The 26,847-nt window shown below is 42.5% G+C and overlaps 1 protein-coding gene and 2 long non-coding RNA genes across 8 annotated transcripts in view; 2 read left to right on the top strand and 1 right to left on the bottom strand.

Moving 5' to 3' along the window:
* Nucleotides 1-1,757: 1,757 nt before the first annotated feature.
* Nucleotides 1,758-20,617, bottom strand: LOC126075766 (uncharacterized). Its single transcript, XR_007517258.1, has 3 exons — nucleotides 20,492-20,617; nucleotides 3,229-3,394; nucleotides 1,758-2,464 (listed from the first exon to the last, which is right to left on the bottom strand). It is a non-coding gene; the product is annotated as an uncharacterized LOC126075766 (long non-coding RNA).
* LOC126075767 (uncharacterized) lies at nucleotides 17,827-20,496 on the top strand. Its single transcript, XR_007517259.1, has 4 exons — nucleotides 17,827-18,501; nucleotides 19,408-19,479; nucleotides 19,968-20,091; nucleotides 20,412-20,496. It is a non-coding gene; the product is annotated as an uncharacterized LOC126075767 (long non-coding RNA).
* Nucleotides 20,618-25,766: 5,149 nt separating the features above from the next.
* MDM1 (Mdm1 nuclear protein) overlaps nucleotides 25,767-26,847 on the top strand; it is a 40,360-nt gene continuing 39,279 nt past the window's right edge. For all 6 annotated transcript variants that reach the window (XM_049883811.1, XM_049883810.1, XM_049883814.1 and 3 more), the window contains exon 1: nucleotides 25,767-25,901. In XM_049883811.1, coding sequence (XP_049739768.1) covers nucleotides 25,884-25,901 — 18 coding nt within the window. In that variant the 5' untranslated portion in view covers nucleotides 25,767-25,883. The remainder of the gene's footprint in view (nucleotides 25,902-26,847) is intronic.

Here is a 26,847-nt window from a genome sequence, read left to right as displayed (position 1 = left end):
GAGATTAAGAAAGAACGTCACTTTCAGTGGGAGACTGAAGCATTCTGAGTTTAACCTGAATAAAATATCAGGAACAGCCAGATGAATACTGGCCCCAAGTTAGATCATATCTACATACTTGGAAAGAATCTATCACCTTACAGGTTGCTGCTGCTGTGAAGAGGAAGCTAGGGCTTTTTTTTTTTTTTTCTGTCATGAAGTTGGGGGGACTTGTAGAAATTAGACCACTCTTCCCATCTTTTGACTCACTGTTATTGGTAAGATAAATTTTAATGAACCAGATGGATTTGCTGAGAGATGTGTAACAGTCCTCTATTAGCTCACCCCCCTAGGGAAGAAGCAGGTGACAAGGATTTAGGCAGTAAAGTGAACCTGAGAACTAAAGGTGGTGTCATTGCTTGGAGCCTCAGTCTGTTCAGGTCTATGGGGCTCATGTTTCCCAGGCAGGTGACCGTGAGGAGGACTCTGCCTATTCTACCACCTTAAGAGGATTCCAACCCTTTCTCCATATGTATGTTGCTTCCTGAGATTTGTTTGGCCTTTCTGAGATATGTCTGGACTTATAAAATCTGCAAGTGAACACAGAACTAGTACCTTGTGGTAATTTAAGAAAATTATACTCTTCAGGAGACAAGATGCTGTTCAGTTGCTATTCATCTGTGCCATTTGGGTAAGAAAGGGAGATGAGTCATAGCCCAGTCCAGTGGGACCAGTGAAAGGCTTGATTACACCTTGGTTCCAGCCTGTCTTGTAGAGCAAATGCCTTGGCACCAACGGGTTCCATAGGACTGTAATGGTTACGCATGGTCCAAGATTTAGCTTAGGCATTGGCTTTTATGAAAGAAAACCCACAGGTGTTAGACCAGTTGTAGACAGTGTCTTTTCTGTTCTTTACCCAAGGTGGATAAAAGATATGGATTCCACTTTATTATGTGACTTGTAGCCTCAAAGAAATCAGATAGAGATGGCTATCACTGTGGCAGCTGGCTACCTGACAACTACCTAGATAAAAACAATACAATACATTACAATTCCCAGGGCTAAGAGAAAGTTAACGAACTGAAAGTTCTAGTGAGGTAAAATTAGTCATCTTGGTATACAATAGCTGCTCTATACATATTTTATGGTGCAAACCAATTGGTAAGAAAATTTTGACAGGGCTCACTACGCTAAGTTTATAAATCAAGCTTCTGGGCTTAAGCATCAGAGATACTCTGTTCTGGGAAGCGGCAAACTAGAAGGGACTTGATAAGAAAGTGCTAGGAAAGAGTCCAGCTGTTAGCTATTATCGTGTTTCTTTTGAACATACTGTTCAAGGCACGTATAGTTATAGAGAGAGTATCTGAGGAGATTAAAAACCATGGTTACGCTAACACACACCTATCTCAGGGGAACTACACTCACTTTTCTCTCACAACCTACGCTTCCTGCAGTTTCTCTGCCTAATCTGGCTAGCTGCCTTTGGTATCTGTAACACCTCAAGTCCCTTTCAGCACTGTTGGAGAATAGAAGCATTAAGGCAGAATAGATTGCTAGGGGCAAGATAGCCAATAATACACTTGAATGTCGGTTAAGAATGTGTGTGGCAGCTGAAATACCCCCTCACACAAATATCTTGTTGGCGGTAGAATGACATATAAATAACTACTGTTTCAAAGTGATGCTAACTGTCTTTAATAAAATTAAATCTGAAGTCTTCTACTGATATGAAAATCATGTAAGCTTAGAAAAAAATATATTTGAATACCAATGAGGTGTTATAAAACATTGATTATATTACAAGGTGTCTTAGTCATCTAGTGCTGCTGTAACAGAAATACCACCAGTGGATGGCTTTAACAAAGAGAAATTTATTTCTTCACAGTAAAGTAAGCTAAAAGTTCAAATTCAGGGCATCGGCTCCAGCGGAAGGCTTTCTCTTCATTGGCTCTGGAGGAAGGTCCTTGTCCTCAGTCTTCCCCTGGTTGAGGAGATTCTCAGGCACAGGGACCCCTTGTCCAAAGGACACAATTTGCTTCTGGTGCTGCTTTCTTGGTGGTAGGAGGTCCCTCACTCTATACTTGCTTCCCTTTCCTTTTATCACTTGTAAGATAAGAGGTGGTGCAAGCCACACCCCAGTGAAACTCCCTTTACACTGGATCAGGGGTGTGACCTGGGTAAAGGTGTTACAATCCCACCCTAATCCTCTTTAAGGTAAAATTACAATCACAAAATGGAGGACAACCTTACAATACTAGAGATCACGGCCCAGCCAAATTGATACACACATTTTTGGGGGGACATAAATCAATTCATGACATAAGGTTTCTGAATTCCCATTTCACTCCACTGTAAGCTAAGGCAAGAACTTAGAAACCAGGTTTGCAAGCCCCCGAAGTGGCAACCAGGGCAGGCTCTCCAAAGGGCAGGCCTCTCACTGGGCAGAGTTTTCTGAGGTAACAGGTCAATATTCTTCCCTCCTTCTCTGAAAAAAAAGCCAAGAGGTACTTAGGCCTACTTAACCAGAAAAAAAAGAAAAAAAAACCCTGCTGCCATTGAGTCAATTTCAACTCATAGTGACTGTATATGACAGAGTAGAACTGCCCCGTCTTGGTTATCTAGTGCTGCTATAACAGAAATACCAAGAGTGGGTGGCTTTAACAAAGAGAAGTTTATTTCCTCACAGTAAAGTAGGCTAAAAGTCCAAATTCAGGGCATCAGCCTCAGGGATAGGCTTTCTTTCTGTTGGCCTTCTCATCAGTGTTCCCATGACTAGGAGCTTCTCCACACAGGAACCCCAGGTCCAAAGGATTACACTGCTCCTGGCAGTACTTTCTTGGTGGTTTGAGGTCCCCCACTCTCTGCTTGCTTCCCTTTCCTTTTATCTCTTGTAAGATAAAATGTGGTGTAGGCCACACCCAAGGGAAACTCCTTTTACATTGGATCTGGGATGTGACCTGGGTAAGGATGTTACAATCCCACACTCAATTTAACATAAAATTACAATCCCAAAATGGAGGACAACCACATAATACTGGAAATCTTGGCCCAGCCAAAGTGATACACACACTTTTGGGGGGACATAATTCAATCCATAACAGCCCCATAGGGTTTCCAAGGAGCAGCTGGTGGATTTGAACTGCCAACCCTTTGATTAGCAGCTATAGCTCTTATCCACTGTGCCACCAGGCCTCCTAGCCCTACTTAGGCCACAGGAAAATAACTAATTTGTTCAACCCTGTGACTTACCATCCTGGAGACTGGCTACAGTTTTTCCTTCACACATGGGAGGTGATGAGTGTTGGAAGAGAGAGCCCAGCTTCTGGGAATGTTGTTTTCAGCGTTAAGAGTGCTGGCTTCTTGGCCGGCGAGGGATCACTCAGCCCCTTCGCACTCTCTTCTGAAGAGTGAAGTCCTAGAGTTCAGGTAGGTGCAGGCAAACTGTTATTTGTGGAGAATACTTGATTTTAAAACAGATGTCAGTTAGTATAGCACTTCTTTATTTGTGTGTATGCAAATTGTTCCTCGGGACAAGGCAAAGGGGAGCAGCACGTGACTTTCAGAGTGTATCACACAAACAAGTGTCTCCGTCTAGGGCAAAGGCAGGTGCCAAACTGCACAGATGCTCGTTTCATAATGGACTGCTGGCTGTGGTTGGGTGAGCTCTCAGAGCAATCCTAGTGTCCTCACCTATAAAATGTAAGGTGGGAGCAGACGCTTTCTTCGGTCTTTCCTGTAATTCCTTTACAATCAGAGACATGAAGAAATGGCACATTGCATCTTTTTAAAACAATGTGATCACTGCTTATCCCTTTCCCTTCACAATCTAGAAATACAGCTATTTCATGTCATTGAAGAGTGAGCCTTTGTTTTTTATTTCCCTTAGGTCTTAATAGACTTTAAAAAAATAATAATAATATAGCCTTCCTACATTATTTAAATTTACATTCCTTCATATATCTCCATATGTAAAGATTACTCTAGGTCAGCAATCAGTCAAGAGCAAATTACTTAACTTGTCTGTGCCTCAGTATCCTTAGCTGTAAAATGGGTATTATAATATTTTTATGTTATAGAATTCTTGTGAGATTTAAACAAATTAATATATATAAATCCCCTTAGAACAGTACTTGATATGTAGTACAGTGTACATTATTATTTTATGTTATCACCAAGGTTTTGTGAGTCTTTACTATTTACTTATGGCTTTGCTGGCTACATGGTGGCAGGGGGTTGGGAAGGGCCAGGGACATGGAAGGATAGGGAAACATCACAACCTTCTAGGACCTTATAATACAATACATACAAAAATGACTTACATATTTGAAATGACACAGAATACTACGTAGCTATATGTTATCAGGATTGCATGCTGGTTTTAGGTGCTGTAGTAACTAGGAAGAATGAGGTCAAGTGGGTTTATGCACTTTAGTGAGAATGCTGAGCTTGAGCTGGACTGAAGAGCAGGACTGAGATAGGTGGAGAAAAGTGAGGAGGGCATTCCACCTGAGAACAACAAGGGAGAAAGCAGAGAGGACAGGAAGAGCATGTCACAGTCCTGGGCAATGGGGAGACACAGCTGGCAAGGCAGGTGGATGGATATAAAATGGCACAGAAGGGAAACAGATTATGGAAGTTCTAGAAACTTAGAGGAGTCTCCACCTGATGGGAATAGAAATGGAGTACCAAAAGTTTCTGAGTGAGGGAGAGACCAGTAGAAGGGGACATCAAGAAGATTTTCATGGTTGTGGGGGGAGGCCTGAGTCCACAGAGACTAACGAGGAGGTTGTTTCTCTGGCTATCTTAGTGTGAGGAGATGGGGCACAGACCAGAGGTGGGGACAGAGGGATGGGAAGCAAAGGGACAAAGAGGAAAGATTTAAGTGGCATTTCAATGGAAAAAATTAGTAGGAAAATTAGCAAGATCTGTCTGTGGACTGACTGGAATTGAAGTAGAGGATAAGTCAAAGATTATAACAAATGCTCCATTCTGTGGGTCTGAGAATTAGAGATAATGGAAAAAGCAGAGGAGAATTGGATAAAGAGGGAGAGAAGCGAGTGACGACTTTGGAGTTTGCACTGATGGTGCGATCTTTACTAATGATAGCTGTCATTGAGTGTGTACTTTATGCCAGGCACTGCTTGTATCACACATAAAAACTCATTTAATCTTCATGGAAATGGTTCTTATCTCCATTTTACAAAGCACGACAGTTTACATACCATGCCAAGTTTATACAATTAAAGTGGGGTTTAAACCCAAGCCGTCTGATTCCAGTGCTTATGCAGGACCACCACTTCACTTAGTTACCTCTCAGGAAATCCAAACTCTGACGAGAAGTGCAGATGGAAAATCACTGTTAGGAGTCATCGGTGCAGAAGTGTTAACGGCAGTTACGAGAATGGGTGAGCGTTTTGAGGGAGAAAGCATGCAGATAGGAGAGGAGATGGCCAAGAGTGATTCCTGGGGGAGGCCCACGATGAGGAGTCAGCCACTGAGCCCCAGTGAGGGTGGATGAGATTAGAGAACAGGCCACTGGCTTGGCCTTGGAAGGGCTGGTTTGGTGAGGGGTGTGGAGATGGAAAGCAGGGTTAAGCAGTGAGAGCTCTATCAGTGACTGGTAGTAGAAGTGGCAGAGTTTTGTAAGGGAAATAAAGAAGAAAGAGCAAAATGGTCAAATGAAGGACTCGTTTGTCTCCCTCCCCCACCCCCCCGTAAAATAAGGAAGATCTAGCCTAGGTGGCTTTCGAAAGGTCACAGCCTTGAAAATCCTGTGGAGCAGTTCTTCCCCACACACATTGGGTCACCATGAGATGGAATCAACTTGACGGCGATTAACAACAACAAGAAGCCTGGGTGGCAAAAGCAGTTTGCAACTGGCTGCTAACTGAAAGGTTGGTGGTTCGAATCCACCAGTGTTACCATGGAAGAAAAGACCTGGTGATCTGCTTTCTTAAAGATTACAATCAAGAAATCCGTATGTCGGAATCAACTCGATAACAACAATATACCTCACAACAATCCGATCCCATTGTGTATGGGCACCATGAGTGGGGGTCAACTAGACGGCAGCTAACAGCAACAATAGACCTCATGAAGCCAGAGGAAAGAGGGAGACTGACAATGCAGAAAAAAGAGGGAATACGCGTAGATAAAAAAAGGTCCTGCAGGAGTCCTGAAGGGGAGGATCAATAGCTTTTACTTGAACCCTGTAAGGAGAGAACTACCGGATTGTTATATTTCAGGGTTGGAAGGAGGTCTTAAAATCTGTTCACTCATCTGGCCCTTAAGATAGGTATATTGAGGTAGATAAAACTGAATATGTAATTTCCCTCTAAATTTATTTATTTAGAAAAGAAAATGCATGCACATATTAAAGTCAGTGTTACAAGGCCTATAACAAAATACACGCCTTCTCCTTACTTATCAACTATCTCGTTATCCGACATTTCACATTGACAACAATAGTAAAAAAATCTACTATCTGACTATTTTGCACGTTAATGACATACGTCTGGGTAGTAACAAATGCTGAGGTGCGAGGCAAGAGTAACATTGGCTTTGATGATTGAAGTTATGTATCAACTTGGCTGGGCCATGATTCTTAGTGGTTTGGCAGTTATGTAATAATGTAATTTGGCAGTTATGTAATAATATAATTTGGCCATTATATAATGATGTCCTCCATTTTGTGATCTGATGTAGTCAGCCTCCATTTTCATGCAACACTGATTTTGTATAATGACCTGGTCTTTGGAAACTAACCATGTCGGTAAGTGAGGAGAGGGTGCAGTAACAGCTGTCCCTTTTCTTACCCTTGAGCCCCCTTCTCAGGGGTACCTACTTTTAACTTTTCTAGGTGTTTCTTTTGGTATTTGCTTTTTTTTTTGTATTTCTAAATGGTAGGCTTATCTCTTTATTTTTTGTTTTTTTCAGTTTTCAATTTCATCTGTTGACTTCTGATGGGGGTTAAATCTGGATGGCACCTTAACAGAGGTGGCTCACACATCTGAGTTAGCTTGATAGAACAGGATGACCCGGCTGTAGGTTCAGGCATCTTCTCCTTTCTAACAAGGCCATGTCTCCAACCAGGTTGCACCTATCGTTTCAGAGATGTTCTCTGGCCCTTTGGACCTATAAAGTAGAGCATCAACAGGGTGGGACCCCTTTCTACTGGAATACTAGCCATGGTGCCTGTACACTGTCTACATGAATAATGCAATTCAGAGGATTGCCTGTGCTCTACTGCTTCTCTGCTTATAAGTTTTTCCCCAATAAACCCTTTTTTATATCTGACATGTAGCACAAAGGTGTAAGTCTCTGGGTCGTTTGTGCAACAGCTTCCTCCTAGAAAATATTTAGTTGTCTTATATTACCCTTGAGGCACTCATCATCTTGATACATTTTTAAAGCAGTGATAGGTGGGCATGCTTATTGCCCACTCCTATGTTTCCTATCTTGTGGAGGAAACTTCAGTAGCTATACCAATCTTGTCCTTTCTGTAGCCCTCTGGGCCTTAACTGATTGGCTGCTTTGGAAGGAGAATGATACATAGTCCCTTGAGACCTGGCATCCCCCAGGGAGCTTGATTCCATTTTGTTCCTCCAGGGGCAGCCTTTACCCTGGGGTGGGTGTAGGGGGCAAGGCAAGGGCCTGCTCCAGCCCTGTGCTGCCTGTGACTAGGTGGTAAATTTGTGTAATTCCCAGTAGTTCAGTATTAGCACACACATTTACTGAAGATAAAAGCCATATCTGCCAATGTAGCTTCTAATAGTAACAAAGATGATATTTTAGCTCCCATACTCCAACTACTATGCCTTATTTCTAAGTTGCAGAACTTAGGGAAGAAAAATGCTGTTTAATTGGCCCCTTCAAAGTTCCCTAAATACTTTTTTAGTTAAATCCAATATCTGGGGTTTTCATTATTATGAATATGTAAATATTACTTGTAACTAAGCCATTGTTATTACAAAATGAACTCAACCGAGTTTTCTGATGTGTCTGATGATTATTGGCCGTGTGTTTTCTTTTACCTTGCACGTATCTCTCCTGGAGAATTCAATGCTCCGGATGCATTAATTTCTAGACCTGATGCCAGCTATCCTTCTATATCACCCCAGAATTTCTTTTGTCTTTTTTAAAATTTGTCTTGGAATCCTTGTTTCTTAAATCATGCATTTTTCTCTTTCTTAGTTTACGCCTTTGTTTTGATGGAGCACATACTTCAGTAGCTTCCTGAGAATGGGTTCATGGAAAGAATCTTTTAGTCCTTGTGTGTCTGAAAAATGTCTTTATTGTGTTTTTACCCTTGATTGTTATTTTGACTGGATATAGATTTCCAAGTTTGAAAAATATTCCCTCTGCCTTTTGAAGCACTACTTCCTAGTTATTAGCATTGCTGTTGAGAATTGGTACGCCAATCTAATTCCTAAACCTTTATATTTAGCCTTATTTTTTTTTTCACTTTTTAGAAACATCTTTTTCTTTCCAGTTTTCTGAGATTGACTCCCAAATTTGCATCTCTAGCCCAGTCTTTACCCTGGACTCCAGCTGGCTCTTTAGTATCTCTGTCTTTTAGGAATTTCAAACTTAACAAGCCCGAAATAAAGCCTAATTTCCTACCCTTGCAACGAGTTTCCTTAAAAGTTTTTCCCTCAGTGAGTGGCCACTCCATTCTTCCAGTTGTTTAGGCCAAAGACATTGGTTTCCTCCTTAATTTTTCTTTTTCTCTCTCGTATGACATCTAATTCTTCAGTAACTCTTGTCAGTTCTTTGTGGTCTATCAATAATTTGATCACTTCTTATCACCCCCACTGATACTACCCTACTATATGCCGCCATTACTGTTTGCCTGGACTAGCGTGGTCTTCCTACTCCCATCCTTGCCCTCTTACAGTCTATTTTCCTCACAGCAGCAAGGGTAGTTCTTTTACAACGTAAGTTGTATCATGCCACTCTTACGTCCAGAACCTTGCAACGGATTTCCATCTGTCTCAGAATAAAATCCAAAGTCTTTACCATGCCCTACAAGGTCACCACCTACCATTTCCCTTACATATTTCTCTGCCCAGCTACACTGGCATTCTTGAACAAGCTAAGGTTGTCCCTGTCCCAGGGCTTTTGCCTATGCTATTCCCTATGTCTTGATTCATTCATTCAGCAAGTACTTCTTAAGTGTCTACTATGTGCCAGGCACTGTTCTAGGCAGTTGGGATACATCAGTAAACAAGATGGACCAAGATCCTTGTCCTTGCTGTGCTTACCTACTAGCATGTCCATATAACTCACTCCCTCTGCTCAAATGTCATCTTAGCAGACATTTTCTGATCACCTGATCTAAAATTAGCGATCTAGGAGGTGTCCTCAAATTTATTTTCTAATTCTTATATTATATATTATATTATGTTGACTTTTAATAATATTTTTAATTATTATTAAAACTCTGAGAGTCCTTTCATGTTCTCCCATTGTCCCTATTATATTGGTATAGTTACTTTACTGTACAAGCTGGACTCAATACAGCAAAGCTATATTATTCTTTTCATTCCTCCCTATTAAATCCCAAGCCTGGATGCAATCTCAGCTAGGTTCCTCATTTACTCAGTCACTCTTAGATAGATCAACGACAACAAAAAATCCGTCACTCACTATTAGTCACAAGAATAGCCACCTTTTAGTGATCATAAAGTTCTCATGTAGTATAAAACTCTGATCCAGCTTCCTTTTCTCTTCCTTCTTTCCCCTCCTCCCACTCCCAACCTTGTGCCTGACTGGGGCTTGGATACCTACAGTCAGGAAGAGAGGAATAATTGACTTCTTCTCCGCTTCCTTGCTTTACCTTATCCTTCCAGCTATTCTTTACTTAAAAAAAAATTTCTGACCTTTCCAGGGATCAGCTCAGGAAGAGAGGGGATTAATGAATAGGCCTTTTGTAGTTTGTACAGTTTGTAATCTGATGATTTCCTCTGGATGTGACAGGTGCACAATTGCTGGCTTTTTCTCTTGAGGGATTTTTTGGAGTTCTGCCCACTGCAGACCTCTGACTGTGGTTCCAGTGATATGGGCGGTGCTGTTCCCCAATGGCCACCCACCATCTGGCTTTCAGCACCTGGACCACTGTGGGGTCACGTTTCCCCTCAGGTAATATTCTTAGGTAGGATCTAACATGACCCCAGGCTTCCTCCTGCCTGTTCAACTTGGCCCTTAGGAACTCATACATTCTTGTCCCACTGCAGGAAAAGTATAATTTGTTCCTAATGCACCACCTCTCTTCATTCTGCCATTAAACCATCAATTCCAGCCACAATCTTTCACCTTTGATCTTTCGCAGGCAGAAATTAGACAATAGCTGTTCTGTTGTGTTTTGCAAAGTCTAGGCAGCACTTATCAATCTTTCCAAATGGTTCTCTTGAGACTCTTCTCACTTGGTTTGAGGTAATGGAAGGCATATCTTTCCCTTTCTCTAGAAAGAGGATTCAAGGAAGCACTGTGTAGGGCACAGTACATGAGAAGACTGCAGAACCGAAGAGCGAGGTTATTAGTTTTTCCTCAACTAGAGGAAGAAAAGGAACTTTCTGATAATGTAGCTCTTAACAGCTGTCTGTCTAACAGTTCACTTGCTACCAAAGGCAGCGGAAGTGCCCCAGCTTGGTATGCATTTCTTGACACATTGCTTAATTCTGAGATCTGTATCTCTTACCCACAATGTTCTAGAATCATCAAAACACATACCGCTGGTATCACAGAGACAGGGACATAATATTAAGATACTATGACAGACAATCAGTATTTATGCAGATTTTGAAGGGTTGTTTGAGGATAGTTGTTAAAAATATGATCGTGGGCATCAGACAGACCTGGGTTTGAGGTTTAACTCTGCCACCTATTAACATGTAACCTCAGGCATGTTATTTAGCATCTCATAATTTTATCTGCCAAAAAAAGTTTACACTAACACCCACCTCCTAGATATCAGAATCGTCTATGCCCTGGATTGTTTGTTGGCAACTCGGCACTACCAACCTCACTCCTGTCTAAGGCTGGGAACTATCTTTTCTAGAATGCCACTTCCCATGTGATTCCGGGTTGGAGTTTGTGAATGCGACTTTGAGTTTGTGACTTCTGCAAGACTTGAAGGCAGAAGGGAGGGGAGACCACTGTTCTTGGGGTGATGGTTGTTGAGAGCTTCATCAGATGCAGGCCCACAGCCCTCTCTGTGAGCTTCCGCTCTGTGGTTATGGCAGGAGTGGAACTCGAGTTTCTCTACCCACACCCCTGGGCTTCAGGCTGAAATCATCAGCGACTATTTCTCCAGTTCTCCAACTGCTGCTTTCCTGATCTTCACTCCCCAGGTCCTCTCACATTCATGTACCCTCTAATTTCGATATTAAGCCCCTGATTCCCTGTACCACTTAGAGTGGCTCTGTTTTCCTAACTGAACCATTCTGATATAGCATATAAAGTCTTAAGACATGAAGCAAACATTCAGTAGCTCTTAGCCGATAACAATAATAATAAAAAGAAAAGGTATTGTTTAGAACAAACTTGAGATTAACAATGTCCAACTCTGTGAGTTCCATTGTTTAGGAACAGTGAAGATGAGGAGTAGTACAAAAGGAGACCTTTCTTAATAATCTAATAACTGTTCACATTTCTTTAGTGCTTTTCAATTCACAGTGCTTGCACATACCTTACTGCATTTGGCTAAGATGAAGTATGTTTTGAAAACGGACAGCATCTGTCTCCTGAGCAATAGAAGCCCACAATCACGAGAAGAGCACATTTCAAATAAGGAAGTGTTTTATATTGCAAAGAGAATGTTTATTTAAAACATGGATCTATTCCAGAGTCTTCTCTCATCAGAGTTAAGTTGCCTCTGAATAACGTGCCCTCTAGGGTTATGGGGTGAGTTGAGGCTCACAAGGAAAAAGTAACAAACCCTAAAGACTGTCTGTCCGTATTCTTGTAGAATTCAGCTTTCTAATCAGCTTTATGACACACTTTAGGACACATACAATTATTACTGTGCCACATGGTAATCAGACATCAGTGGTAGTAGCCACTTCATAAACGACTACAACTGGAATTAATTTTAGAGAACTAATTTTTTCTCCTCTTTGTTCTCTAATATTGACAATTTTCCTTAATATTGCCTTTTTTATTCACATAGGTAAAAAGACACATCTTGGATCCAACTCCTCAGGCCCAAGTTCCTTTTTTCCTTGCTCCTCTCCATGGCTGTGGTTCTGTGCTTCTCTCTATCCCCAACTCCCATCCTTCCGTTGCCTGCTGAATTCGTGAGCAGAAAGTCCTGCTGGCCCCTGGATCTGGTGTTCCTAGTTGTTTGAATGGCACCAACGCCACCACAGTCTCTGGAAGCACAAGGCTGTGAATGGTCTGTCCCGGGGGCAAAACATAACCACCATTCTAGGGTCAGCTAGGGAAGACCAGTTAGAGAATGGAAAGGGCACAGCAAGATTCACAGCTTGTGGTTTGTCTCTGGGAGCTGTGAGCCAGAACTAAGGGATGAAAAGGTTTAAGAGGGATTCTTTCAAGGCAACTGGGGAATGCCAGGAGTCAGTTCTTTACTAAGGTAGAAACTTGAGAGGAAGAGGCGGTGTTTGATCCAGATCCCTGTACTGTAACAAAAGGAACTAGTACTGACAGGTACCTTCCTTCACTCGTGAAGGTTTGGAAACTAGTCCTGTAGTGAGACTAGGCTCCAGCAGGGATGGGGTATTTTTTCAGAAATTAATATTGCCACTCCTGCTCTTTTTTGATTGCTGTTTGCTTGGTGTATTTTTTTCTATCCTTTGAGTTTTTGTTTGTTTGTGTCTTTAAGTTCAAGGTGTGTCTCTTGTAGGTGGCATATAGATGGATTGTGTTTTTTTAATCCATTCTGCCACTCTTTGTCTTTTTATTGGTGCATTTAGTCCATTTACATTTAGCGTAATTATTGGTAGGTATAGGTTTTTTTTTTTTTTTTTTTTAGTGCTGTCATTTTGATGTCTTTTGTGTGTGTGTGTGTGTGTTGTTGACATTTTCTTGGTTCCACTCAATTTTCTGTGCTGAGTCGTTTTTCTTTATATATTTTCTTTTCCTCTTTTTCATTGTTGTTGATTTTGTATCTGCTAAGTCTTTATGTTTTTCTTGTTTTTTATTTTGATGTGTAGGATTGTTGGTTTCCTTTGTGGTTATCTTAATATTTACCCCTATTTTTCTAAGTTTAAACCAATCTTTTATTTCTTTATATCGCTTTGACTTCTCCATATGAAAGATCTATGACTACATTTTTAGTCCCTCTTTTTTGTTTTAATGTTGTCATCTTTTACATAATGGTGTCTCTGTTTCCCTGTTTTGAGCATTTTAGCTTTGATTTATTTTTGTGATTTCCCTATCTGGGTTGATATGTGGTTGCTCTGTCCTGTGTTATAGTTCTGGGTTGTTATTGGCTTTCTAAACAGAGGACTTCCTTTAGTATTCCTTGTAATTTCGGTTTGGTTTTGGCATATCCCCTAAACTTCTGTTTGTCTGGAAATGTCCTAATTTTGCCATCATATTTGAGAGGAAGTTTTGCTGGATATATAATTCTTGGTTGGCAATTTTTTTCTTTCAAGGCTTTATATATGTCATCCCATTGCCTTTTTGCCTGCATGGATTCTGCTGAGTAATCCGAGCTTAGTCTTATTGACTCTCCTTTGTAGATGACTTTTCATTTATTCCCTAGCTGCTCTTAAAATTCTTTCTTTATCTTTGGTTTTGGCAAGTTTGATTATGTCTTAGTGACTTACTTTTGGGATCTACCTTGTGTGGGGTTCAATAAGCATCTTGGATAGATATCTTCTCATCTTTCATGATATCAGGGAAGTTTTCTGCCAAAAAAATCTTCAACAATTCTCTCTGTATTTTCTGTTATTCCCCCGTTCTGGTGCTCCAATGACCCTAGGTTATTCCTCTTGATAGTGTTCCACATAATTCTTAGGGTTTCTTCATTTTTTTGAATTCTTTTATCTGATTTTTCCTCAAATATGTTGGTGCCAAGTGCTTTGTCTTCAATCTCACTAATTCTGACTTCCATTGCCTCAATTCTGCTGTTACGACTTTCTATTGAATTGTCTACTTCTGAAATTCTATTGTTAATCTTTCGAATTTCTGTTTGATGTCTCTCTGGATTCTTGCAGCCTATTAAATTTGTCATTATGCTCTTGTCTAATCTGCTTAGGTTTCTCTAATACTTTGCCTGTGTGCTGCTTATCTCGTTCTGTGTTTTTCCTGATCTCCTTCCTGATCTCCTGAAGAGTCCTGTATATTAATCTTTTGTATTCTACCTCTGGTAATTCCAGGAAGTTATCTTTACCTGGAAGATTTCTTGATTCTTTATTTTGGGAGCTTGCTGAAGCCATTGTGTTCTCCCTCTTTATGTGATTTGATATTGACTGTTGTCTCCAAGCCATCAATAAGTTATTACATTTATTTATTTTATGTTAGCTTACTGTGTCCTAGCTTCTTGTTTTGTTTTGTGTTGTTTTGATATGCTCAAATAGGCTGCTCAAGTGAGCTAGTTTGACTCTTGGTGCCTTTGAAGCTGTAGCATCCTGTCACCAGGTGGTTAGAGCTTTTACTAGGTATGTAAGCCCAGGAGTCCATTCACTTTTCTTGTATGAATTTAGTTCAGGTGTCCAGGTGGTCAGTCACCACGTGTGCAGTGCAGGCTCCCACCTACAGTCCTAGACAATCAGGGGTGAGTGTAGGCACAGGTATCTGGCTGCAGTAAGGGGTCATGTGCTGAGCAAGGCAGGGGGTTGACAACTGCCCCTGAGTGTCTGTGAGGAAAGCATGTCCCTGTTTCCTAGAGTGTGTAGGTGGGTGGGTTTTGCAGCCGGACTATGGGCACCCAATGCTGTTGGTTGTAAGGACTGGGAGGCAGCACTTATTCTTGGACCCCTGTCGTGGGTGGCTAGGTGTCATGGCTGGAGCCACCAGCCCTCAGGTCCATGATGTGGGTAGGTGAGGACCCTGCTTAATAGTCAAGCAGTGTCAAATATCACGAGCCTACCTTTCCACCATTTAGCTGAAACAGTTGAAGTTAGAGTTCAGGAATATACCTTGTTGTACTGTGCTAATGAGGGCCTACCCTGTTGAAAAGGGCCCACACCAGTCTATTCAGGGGTGAAAGGCATTCAAAGTCCGTGGACCCTGTTATGTTTGTGCTTAGGCAAAGGAGCTGTTTCTGCCCTGAATTCCTGGCTTAGGGGAGCTGGCAGATTATTTTTTCTCTGTTTGTTAATTTGTTCCCTCCCCAAGGCCAGGAGAATAGCTCAGGGTGAGTGCAGGGTCCTTCTTCTGGCCTAGAGGATGCAGCCAACTGGGACCCAGTGCACAGCGGGAAGGGAGCAGATAATTGGGAGAGGTTTTTCCTGAAGGGGTATTTTTGGATCCTTGAGGTAGGTTAAATGCAGGTACTTATCTTTTGCTGACTGAGGGCCACTTCTTACTTGTTCTGGAGGGTTGAGCAGACTCTCTGCCACTTGTTCTCTCCCAATGTGGAAAATGTGTCCTGAACGCCACTGCTTGCCTCACCTTGCTCACAGCAGTGGAACCGACCTGTGGGGTGCTGGTTCCAGCTGGGTCAGGTCTGGCAACTCCTCGCTGCTTCTGAACTGTTTCTCCAAACTTCTGCTGCTCAGTCTGATTCCTCAACTTTGCCTTTGACATTCAGCGCTCCCAGCTTGTCATATATAATTGATTCACTTGTTTTTTTGGGTCTTTGTTGTAAGAGGGACCACAGAAAGCATCTGACTACTCTGCCATTTGGCCCTGCCTCCAGAGATGCGGTATTTTTGTCTATAGCTTCAAATGTGTGCTGCTGGTTAGGAACACTGACTGATTAGTAGGAACATGTTTATAGCGACGCAATGCCTACATCCTTCTTCAAGGAAGGATGTGTTGCTGTCAGTGCTGGAAGCGCTCTCTTCTGTCAGTCCCTCCAGGGATTACTTCTACTGCAAAGAGCCACCTTGCCCAAGGCCATGCCCTTCCTCCTGTTAAACCTGTTGCCATCGAGTCGATCCCCACTCACAGCAACCCTATAGGACAGAACAGAACTGCCCCATAGGGTATCTGAGGAGGGGCTGGTGGATTCGAACTGCTGACCTTTTTGGTTAGCAGCCATAGCTCTTAACCACTGTGCCACCAGGCTCCATGCCCTTTCTAGGTAGGCCCATTTTGGCCCAAGTGGGAAAGCTCTGGCAGGCCATTTTAGTTCCAGACTTCCCATGGGAATGGCTGAAGCTGTTGTCAGATCTACCTTGCAGTTTGACTTCTCCTTCTGCCTGATCCTGCTTCCTTAGCCTCCCTTCCACAGGTATTGACCCCAAGGCCCTCACTAATAAACATTCATACGTTAAACTTCATCTCAGGGCCTGCTTCCAAGAGAACTCAGCTTGCAACAGACTGTTCTCCAAATCTCCAGTATTTGTTGATATCTCTGTTTTGTGGCTGTCTTCTCTGTTGTTCTCTTTGACCTCATGGGTTTATACCTGTTTTATTAATTTAATGCCATTTTATGGGGTTTTAAGAGGGAATGGAGATAAATGTATGTGCTGATCCACCATTGTATTTAGTCAGGGTTAAATTGTAGAAGACAGAATTCATTTAAGCTATTTAAAACAGCCACCACCCATCTGTCAGTTTGTTGTACTGTGGTGGCTTGTATGTTGCTATGATGTTGAAAGCTACACCACTGGTATCTCAAATATGAGCAGGGTCACCCATGGTTTACAGGTTTCAGTGCAGCGTCCAGATTAAGATAGATCAGGAAGAAAGCCCTGGTGATCTACTTCCAAAAATTAGCCAGTAAAAACCTCATGGATCACGACAGAATAGTGTTGATATAGCGCTGGAAGATGAGCCCCCTGGGTTGGGAGGCACTACTCAATAGCCGCAAAAATGAATTCAAACATACCAATGATCATGAAAGTTGCGCAGGACCAGGAAATGTTTTGTTCTCTTACACATAAGGTTGCCATCAGTGGGAGCTGACTTGATGGCAACTGGGAACAACAACATTTAAAACAGAAAGGGTGTCCCCGGACACCCTTTCAGCTCAGTAATGATGCCATCCCTGAGGTTCACTCTTCAGCCAAAGATTGAACAGGTCCATGGAACAAAACAAGACTAAAGGGGCGCACCAGCCCTGGGGCAGGGACTGGAAGGCAGGAGGGAACAGGAAAGCTGGTAATAGGAAACCCAGGGTTGAGAAGGGAGAGGAAGACATGTTGTGGGGTTGTTAACCAATGTCATAGAACAATGTGTGTACTAACTGATCAGAAACTAATTTGTTCTGTAAACCTTCATCTAAAGTACAATTAAAAACAAAACTAAAAAAAAAAAAAAAAACAACAGAAAGAGTATTTTGGGGGTATTCAATGGTGAGGTAGATTTATTGTAGTGATAGCCCCAATTCTTCACCCGTCCTTTATAATGTGACTTTGAACTCCTCTCATCCAGGGGTTGAATCTATTTCCCCACCCCTTTGAATCTGGGCTGGCCTTTTGATTTGTTTTGGCCAACAGAATGTGAGGGAAGTGATAGGTACCACTTCTAAGCCTAATCCTTAAGAAGTCTGGCATATTCTGCTCTTCCTCTTGGAAGCCTTCCTCTATCTACCATGAGAACAATCCAGGCTAGCCTGCTGGAAGGTGAGAGCCCACACAGAGCAGAGAGGAGCTGTCCTAGCTGAGGCCATCAGAGACCAAGTGGTCTCTAGCCAATCCATGGATGGGCCCCAAAAGCATGAGTAAGCTCAGCTAAGATCTGCAGAACTAGCCAGCTGACTATAGATTTATGAGCAATAAAAAATGGTTATTGTTTTAAAGCACTGTGTTTGGGGTGGTTTGTTACATAGCATTATTATGAAAATACCTGTTGCCATTGAGTAGATTCCGACTCATACCAGCCCTATAGGACAGAATAGAACTGCCCCATAGGGTTTCCAAGATGTAATCTTTATGGAAGCAGGTTGCCACGTCTTTCTCTCAAGTAGCTTCTGGTGGGTTCGAACCACCTATGTTTTGGTTAGCAGCCAAGAGCTTAATCAATGAGCCACCAGGGCTCCTTTGTTGTGACAATAGATGATTGATACAAGTGGTTTACAGAATCATTGGGAGGGCTGAAGAAGCAGACTTTAGGGCCACATCACAGATCAGACTCACTAAAGGAGCTTGCAGTCAGGAAGTTGTAGAACCAGGAAGCTGCCTGCTGAATTGAGCTGCCTCAAATAGCTGCCTGCTACAATCACTGGCTCCAGAACCGTATCACCTCTGCTGTGAGTAGGAAGCTGCTGATTCAGCTGCCAGCTCCAGGACCACGCTGCTGCTGCTGCTGCTGCCTCCGCCATGATAAATACCATCATAATAGGTGTCTCGTGTTCTGCCTTTCTTCTAACTAGCCTTCAGGCAAGTGCTTCTGATTGGCAGAATGTTAGCTACACCTGAACCTCAGCTGTAAAAGGGTCTAGGAAAGGTAGGTTTCAGCTTTCTAGCTTCTGCAGTATATGAGAAAGAGGCCGGAAGGGATTTGGAATGTGAGTCCTCAGTATCTGCCACATTCATGATGAATTGAAATAGGCACAGTTTCTAAAACTTAACCCCTAGGTAGTGTTCAATGATACTGAATCAATTTGTTTAAATTTATATGTAGTTTTTTACAATTGAGCCTACCACTTTCTAAATTGTAAGACATCGTTAATTCAATTAATAAAATTTGAAAGACTGGAGGATGAACAACATGGTACTAAGATTTTATAAATTCATTTATAATTTATATAAAAAACTTCTTAAAGGAACCAACAATTATAAGCCACTAAGGAGACAGTCCTTGGGTAGCTCCAATGGTTAAGCATTCGACTACTAACTGGAAGGCTGGCAGTTAGAACCCACCCTGAGGCACCTTGGAAGACAGGCCTGGCGATCTATTTCCAAAAGGTCACAGCCTTGAAAACCCTATGGAGCAGTTCTACTCTGCACACTTGGGGTCAACGATGATTTGGGATCAACTGGACAGCAACTAACAACAACAACAAAGAGAGAAAAACTAACTTTACATTCTGAAAAGCTCTTAGTCCCTTGTTGATACTTGATATAGCTTTACAGAAAGAACAGTAACGTCAGAAGGAATAATAACGGTGATTTAGTCTTGACCAGTTATTAAAGTACATATACATTAACTATATGATAAAAGAATATTCCAAATTTTATTTTTGCTAAAGTGTGAAGATTTATGAGGTTTTTAGGTAGGCCAGTGGGTAGTGCCCTCTGACCTGGCTTTAACACATGGCATCTGGTCTTAAGTGGTCAGAAAAATAATGCTGGCACATCCGCAGAGTTAGCAATCCCAGAAAAATCTGTGTCACTGTGAGTTCTTTTGTAGGGATGGTAATTCAAGACAGGGGATAATCGGTGAAGAATGGAAGGCAATTGCCAGATAACAGAAGAAATGAAAGTAAGTGAAAGAAATTTTGTGTCCTCAAATTTTGTTCCCCGTGTCTGGTTCAGCTGAGATACAACGTATTATCAGGGCATGTGAGGCTTTGCAGTGGTTTATGCCCTACTGAGAATTACTTTACTCAGCGGAGGCCTTGTATGGAGAAGAGTCCTTTAGGCGCACGTGCACGCGCGCGCGCACACACACACACACACACCCACACCCACACCCACACCCACACGCACACACACACAAAATCCCTGTTGCCAAGAGAACCTGGAGTCCCTCCAAAAGGTGCCCTGCAGATTCAAAAGCCAGACACTCCCTTGTAAACAAAGGCATCCCATGGCTAAATGTCTGGAGGCAAATTGCACTTGGCTCATCGTTAAGCCTTAATCGCAGACCCTGCTGGTTTGACTCTTAGCGATATAAATGTGAAGAATCAGCAATTCTGCTTCTAAAGCAGAATCCATTGATTTAATTTAGTCTTTTTTTTTTTTTTTTAGTTGTGCAATCAGATTCATTCAAAGGAAAAGGCAGTGAATACCTATGGAAAAACGCAAAAGAAAGCAGTTGTCAGGCTGTTTTTTGGCAAAGACTGAGTTCAAGGTTTAACAGGGAAAGCCCACGGTAAGCGTGACCCCAGAAGAAATTAGAGAACTAAAAAGAATGTGTCTAAGTGTGGAAACTGAAATTTCAGTTGCTTTGCAAGGTATTTTTCTTGCGGAGAAAATCATATATATATTGCTAACACGAGGCTGATGTCACACTCTCGATAAAATAGTACTTTAGAAACCCTGGTGGTGTAGTGGTTAAGTGCTACAGCTGCTAACCAAAACGTAGGCAGTTCGAATCCACCAGGTGCTCCTTGGAAACTACGGAGCAGCTCTACTCTGAATTGGAATCAACCGGATGGCAACGGGTTTGGTTTTGTTTTTTTTCTGAAACAGCTTTACTCCGGTTTCTGAATCAACGAAGAAAAAAGAGAAAGCCTGAAAGTTCTAAAGACAGCAGATACCGAATCACTTACCTTTTTGGAAACTGATCTCTAGCAAATGTTAGGCTTCTCAAAGAACTCCTGGCATGGATTCAGCTACCCGGGGCAGAACAAAAGAGAAAGTGAAACGGCCTCTAGATCAGGTGTTTCCCAGGATGGAAATTAAAAGCAGCTCCTGTCTCTCCTGCCTACCCGTTAATCCCCAGTTTTGGATCAAAATTCCTGGCACTACATTTAAAAGTATTTTCAGAATACGGGGGCACTAACTTTCAGTCCCTTCCTTGCTTCCTACTTTCTATTCATTCCCTGTGTTCTTTGTGTACCTGTCTGTCCCCGAATTAGACTGGGATTGTATTTACTATGCCTTACTCATCTTTGTATCTCCCTTCTTCAAACTTCGTTGCCTGACTGTGTTTCATCGGGCATATTTTTGTTAAATACAAAAATTCTCCAATGTTTCAATTGCTATTGAGGAAATGACAAGCGATTGTTAGATTTATGAAGTGATCAACTTCCTGCTCTTAAAGAATGAAGGATTTTGATATGTTTTTTCTCTAAAAGAAGCCCATTGTAATATATGGAAATCAAGATGAATCTAGAAAGGGTCAATGGAAGGAATTATTTGATGTAAAGAGAATAACCCTAGTGGTAACTGTTATCAGTACCTTAAAGTTTCTTTTCATTTATAAGTAAGCTGAATAAAATGCTCTTCATCTTCACAGCTGTTGCTAATGGAGTTAGTCTCATGAATGAGAGAAAAAGTACCTGTGGATGATGCCACTAAATGACATCACAGTACTATACAAACTACTCTGGGCCTTGCTGTTTTTCTTTGAGATCTTTCCATATTAGCTCCTAAGAGATGCTTTTTTTAAGGATTGAATGAGTGTGTGTGTCAGTTAATAAACTATTGTCTTTCAGCTCCAATCTCACCCTTTTGTACTCTGCATTATGGGGCCCTGGGTAGTGCAAACGGTTAAATGTTTGGCTACTAAAGGAAAAGCTGATGGTGCAAGCCCACCCAGAGGCACCTCGGAAGAAAGGCCTGGTGATCTACTTTCAAAACAACCAGCCATTGAAAATTCCAGTTCTGCCCTGAAACACATGGGGTTGCCATGAGTCGGAATCCACTTGAGGGTAATTGGTATACTCTGCGTTGTGATGCTGAGGCTGGGACTCTGCAAACTTCACGGCTGGCTCTCTGTTAGGGCTGCTAATAGAGGACACTAGGGAGAGGCTGGGGTGCTCATTTGTACATGCTGTTCCTCTTAGCATCACCTTAACAGTGACCTTTTAGCCTACTGTGGCAGTTGGTTGTAACCTCCAGTTTTTACTTTGGCATACTCAGAACCAGCCTCATTTTGCTAAGAAACGTCAGCTTCCACCAGGCATCGGCCCCTTCTCAGGGATCTGATCAACTCCATGAGGCCTCTCGTACAAACCTTTGCTTTCTAGTAACCTCAACATTTTCCTTTTGTTCTCCCAGCCTTAGGGGTGTTAGCTGCTTTGTTTCCTCTTTTAGCTTTTTGGTTTGTTTTAAGCTCTCCAATAACTGATTAACCAATACTTAATTCTCTTTGTTGAAATCTCTAGCGTGGTTTCTGCTTTCCCAGCTGGGCCCTAACAAATGCAGTACCTGATACCAAAAGGGGTCCAACCTACCTGGATCTGCTGGGTCAGAAGTCCCAAAGGAGCAGAGCAGCCTGTCCTGCCGTCTGGACCTGCTGTAGAGCTTGCTCTTGCTCTGAACCCCTGGACATACCACTGATTTAACTAATCCCCTGCAGATGGATGTTTGGGTTGTTTCCAGACTTTTATTATGATAAACAATGCATTAAACAACCTTAAATATTTTTTTCACTACACATGTATTAGATATTTGTGAGACAGATTTATAGAAGTGGAATTGCTTGGTCAAAAGGATTGCCAAATTTCTCTTTGCAGAGGTTCTACTAGTTCAGTCTCTCACAGGCAATAAACAATCAACAAAGGGAAGAGGGAGCCAGGTATGACATTCATATGCCATAAGAGGGCCTTGGCTGATGGCAGAGAGAGGAACATCTAAGCACAGCATGTGATCTTGGGGAATTAGTTCTGGCCTAGACTCCATGGCCTTCACTTTTGGAGAGAAGAAAGGCTAAAATACAAATGGAAAAAGCTTTCTAAGACACTTTGGTACTCAATAGAGGGTAACACAAAAAGGGAAGAGAGGCACTTTGCCACAGATCACCAAGGGTTTGGCAGTTGGAGGAGGCTTCATGCGTCTGTCCAGCAGCCATGCTCAAAGGAACCTCAGGATCAAGCAAATGCGGTTGTGGTGGCCAGCAGCAAGAATGACACCTACAGATGCATGGCTTTAAGAACAAGTGACAGTGCTGCTGGGCACACTGTATGTGGTAGCAATAGCACATGTGAGACACCTTCTGTGGACTCCCCAAAACACTTGGTTGGGACTTTGTAGGGTGTTGGGTCTGTTTCCTGCAGTAGCAGAGAGGGTAAGAGCTGGTAAACCATAGGTGACAAAACTCTTATTTACTAAGCTTGTCCCATTTTGTATTTCTACATCTTTGCCTCATACACGGGGGTACTTTTGTTTAAATACAACAAAGTAAAATACTCTTCCTCAAGCCCTTATAACATGTCTTTAGCAAACCTAGGTTGTGGCTAGGTTACTCTTACAATCTATGTTGTTGTTATTGTTGTGGTTTATTCTTTACTCAGAAGCACTCAAATGCAGTTATCATTGTCCTCACTTAGCAGACAGGTTACAATCCGCTCACCTTTGCTAAGTTCACCTTAGCGTTTGAGATAACAACGGTATGTGTACAGAGCTGTGTCTCTCCTTCCCCGTAAGATCTGGGCTGCCTTCCTGCAGAGTACTTTTATGTTCCACTGGTCTTGTTTGTGCCATTCTTAATTTACACAACAGAGATGCTGTCATCACCAATTAACATTTGTCAAGCCCCCCCCCCCCCGGATTTGTGGCTGCATAGGGATTAATTTAATATTCTCTTTGTTTAAGATATCAGGTAGCACCTTCAAATGAATTTTTAACTATCTCACTGGTGACGAAGACGAACAGAGAGATATCAATTACGATTCGGGAATACAAGCCTTTGTAGAAAATGCTTAAAGGAGAGCATCAAGGATTTGCGTTAATATTCGACAGTTTAAAAGAAGGTATACTTTTTAAAAAAATTGTGCTTTAGATGAAGGTTTACAGAGCAAATTAGTTTCTCGTGAAACAATACACATTGTTTTGTGACACTGGTTGCCAACCCCACGACGTATCAACACTCTCCCCTTTTCCACCTTGGGTTACCCATTTCCATTCATCAATCTTTCCTGTCCCCTCCTGCCTTCTCGTTCTTGCCCCTGGACTGGTGTGTCTATTTAGTCTTATATACATGGCTGAGCTATGTTTTATGGGCCTATCTAATCCTTGGCGGATAGGTGAACCTTACGAGTGACTTCAGTACTGAGTTAAAAGGGTATTTGGGGGCCATAACTCTTCTGGTTTCTCCAGTCTCTGTCAGACCAGTTTGAATTTTGTTCTACATGTATCTCCAGTTCTATCTGGGACCCCCTAATGTGATCCCTGTCAGAGCAGTCGGTGGTGGTAGCTGGGCACCCTCTAGTTGTGCTGGACTCAGTCTGATGGAGGCTGTGGTAGTTGTGGTTCATTAGTCCTTTGGACTAATCTTTCCATTGTGTCTTTGGTTTTCTTCATTCACTCTTGCTCCCGATGGGTGAGACCAGTGGAGTGTTTTAGATGCCTGCTCACAATCTTTTAAGATCTTAGATGCTACTCATCAAATTAGGATGTAGAACATTTTCTTTATAAACTGTGTTACATCAATTCAGGTAAATGGCCCCTGAGACCATGGTCCCACAGCCCTCAGCCCAGTAATTCAGTCCCTCAAGGAGTTTGGATGTGTCCATGAAACTTCCAAGACCTTGCCTTGGTCAAGTTTGCTTACTTCCCCAGTATTGTGTACTGTGTTACCTTTCACCAAAGTTGCCACTTGTCTACTATATAGTGTTTTTCCCTCCCACCGCCCCCTCAACCATCAAAGATTGTTTTGTTCTGTGTGTAAACCTTTTTATGGGTTTTTGTAATAGTGGTCTCATACTTTATTTGTCCTTTTGTGATGGACTTATTTTCACTCAGCACAGTGCTAAAAAAGTGTATACTTACATTCAGTCAACAAATGACAAAAGCAAAAGGTACTGTATTCATTGTTTCTGGAAGAAGCCTGGCAGCATTCCACTCAGACATCTGTCCTTTGGTGGTCCTACTTTTCTCTATTTACTGAAGTCCTTCTAAGCTTCAAGACTGAGTCTCAGTATTTCTTCCTGAGGCTTTTTCTAATCATCCCCTTCCTCAGGAATGACTCCTTCCTCCGAATGCCTGTAGCCTTTATCGTTTGCACTTCTCATTTCAAAACTTAGCATGTGGTACTATTATTGAATAAATATGTGTATTTTTCCCAAGTAAATTAGAAAATTGGACAATTTCTTTCTCTTCTAATTTTCAGGGCAGCACAGTGTTCTGCTAATGGCAGAATCTCAAGAAATACTTGATGATAGCAATAGTCTATTAATATCAGATGTAATTTTATTTAAAAATGGTGGATGAGTTGAGACTGAGAAGCAACTTTGTTTACTATTTAAGTGCTGTATGTACATCTTGGGGGGGGCACTGGCGGAGAGAGAACATCGTTGGAAAAAGACAGCAGTTTCTCTTTTTTCATTTAATTTTTTTCTTAACCTGCCTAAACTGTATTTTTCGGCCCATCCCCTTTAATGGGCCAATAAATTGTGTAGCGGTATTGTCGGCTGCAGGAACTGATATTTAGAAGAATAAACCTGAACACTTTGCTTTCAGAAAAAGACATTCGGTTCCACTATACGTTTTGGAATTAAGAACACACCATGTTTCATGACGTTAAGGACTCCAGTCCCCCGACGCTTCCTACACATTATTTGCCATAGAACGCAGACCCTTTCTTGCGCACGGTACCGTAATCTCGGAAACCGTTGATCCCTCCGCCGCAAGACGAAGCTTCCGCAGGGCCTCGCCCACTCCGCTTCTGGGTGCCTGATTGGCCAGCCTTCCGCCCTCCACCTCCCGCCCGCCTTCTGGATTTGGCATTGGAGGTTGGCGTCCCCTTTTCGGGTACCGATTGGTAGAATTTTAATAGCCGCCAGAAAGTTTCCGACTCTCTATTGGTCCTTAGGCTTGAAAATGGGCGGGGAATGGCACAGCCACCCGGCTCAGGGCGGGAAGCGCGCAGTGCGGCGGCGCGTAGTCTGGGACGCTGGGCAGAAGCTTTTCCTAGGGAACCGACTGTTGACGCCCCGCCCCCTCGGGGCTCTTTGTCCCGTTAACTGTCCGAGTGGTGGGGCGTCAGCGCTGGGCGACATGCCGGTGCGCTTCAAGGTGAGGCCAGGGTTCCCGGGCCCGAAGGCGGCTGGGGAGAGCCGCGGCGGAGCGGGTGCGGTTCGCGGGGGCCGCGCTGCCTTTCCGCGCCGCGCCCCTCGGCCCCGCAGAGGCTGGCGGCCCCGAGCCTGCCGCGGCCCTAGAGGATATTTGTTTCCTCTTACCTAGCTTCCTCTCTGCTCGCACACACTTCCGAGTTGCCGCGTGGGAGAGTTAGATGGTATTGCTACAGATTTACTTCGAGGGGTCTACTTTTTTTTTTTTTTTTTTTTACAGGGAAGGAGGGCACTTTATAATGAGAACTAAATGCGACTTCAGATTGGGACACATATCGCTCATCTCACAGCCTAGCATTTAACTCCTCTTCTATTTAAAACTTTAAAAGTGTGTATATCTTTTAAAGGCCCTAGAAATAGGTCTTTAGTAAAGACAGAGTGTAGGAAATGCGTATGTTTCATAGTCTTGCATTTATTTTAGCGTTTGTTGACATTTCTGTGTAGCTGGTAGCTGTTGGGGACTAGCACCCTTCAACATAGCAGGTGATCACAGCCTCCCACAAGCTTGCGTTATTGTCTTAAGGCTGGTATCCAGAATGGGAGGGGAGTTTGTCTTCGGTTGACTTTACCAAATTTCGGAATGGTACTGGGTATAACATGTAATATTGTGTACTTGGTGAGAATTTAATTAGGGTAATCTATTTTTTTTTTTTATGATGATTAGAATTTAGATTATCACCTGTTACCAGACAAGAGCTCAGGCTTCGGAATGAATCAGAGAAAAGCGTGGTTTCTCTGAGCCTCAGACACCTGCTAGCATCTGCCTCAAGTGGTTGTGAGGATTAAAGGAGATAATGCATGTGAACTGCTTAGCACAGGGCTTGGTAAATACTAGCTTTGTTAAAGAGCTCTCAGTGTTTAATGATCAATTTTAAGTCTTTCAACTCTTT

The sequence above is a fragment of the Elephas maximus genome, chromosome 4 (assembly GCF_024166365.1).
Source record: "Elephas maximus indicus isolate mEleMax1 chromosome 4, mEleMax1 primary haplotype, whole genome shotgun sequence".
Classification (NCBI taxonomy): Eukaryota; Metazoa; Chordata; class Mammalia; order Proboscidea; family Elephantidae; genus Elephas; species Elephas maximus.
Note: the sequence above shows the minus strand (reverse complement) of the source record. Positions and strands in the feature narration are given on the sequence as shown.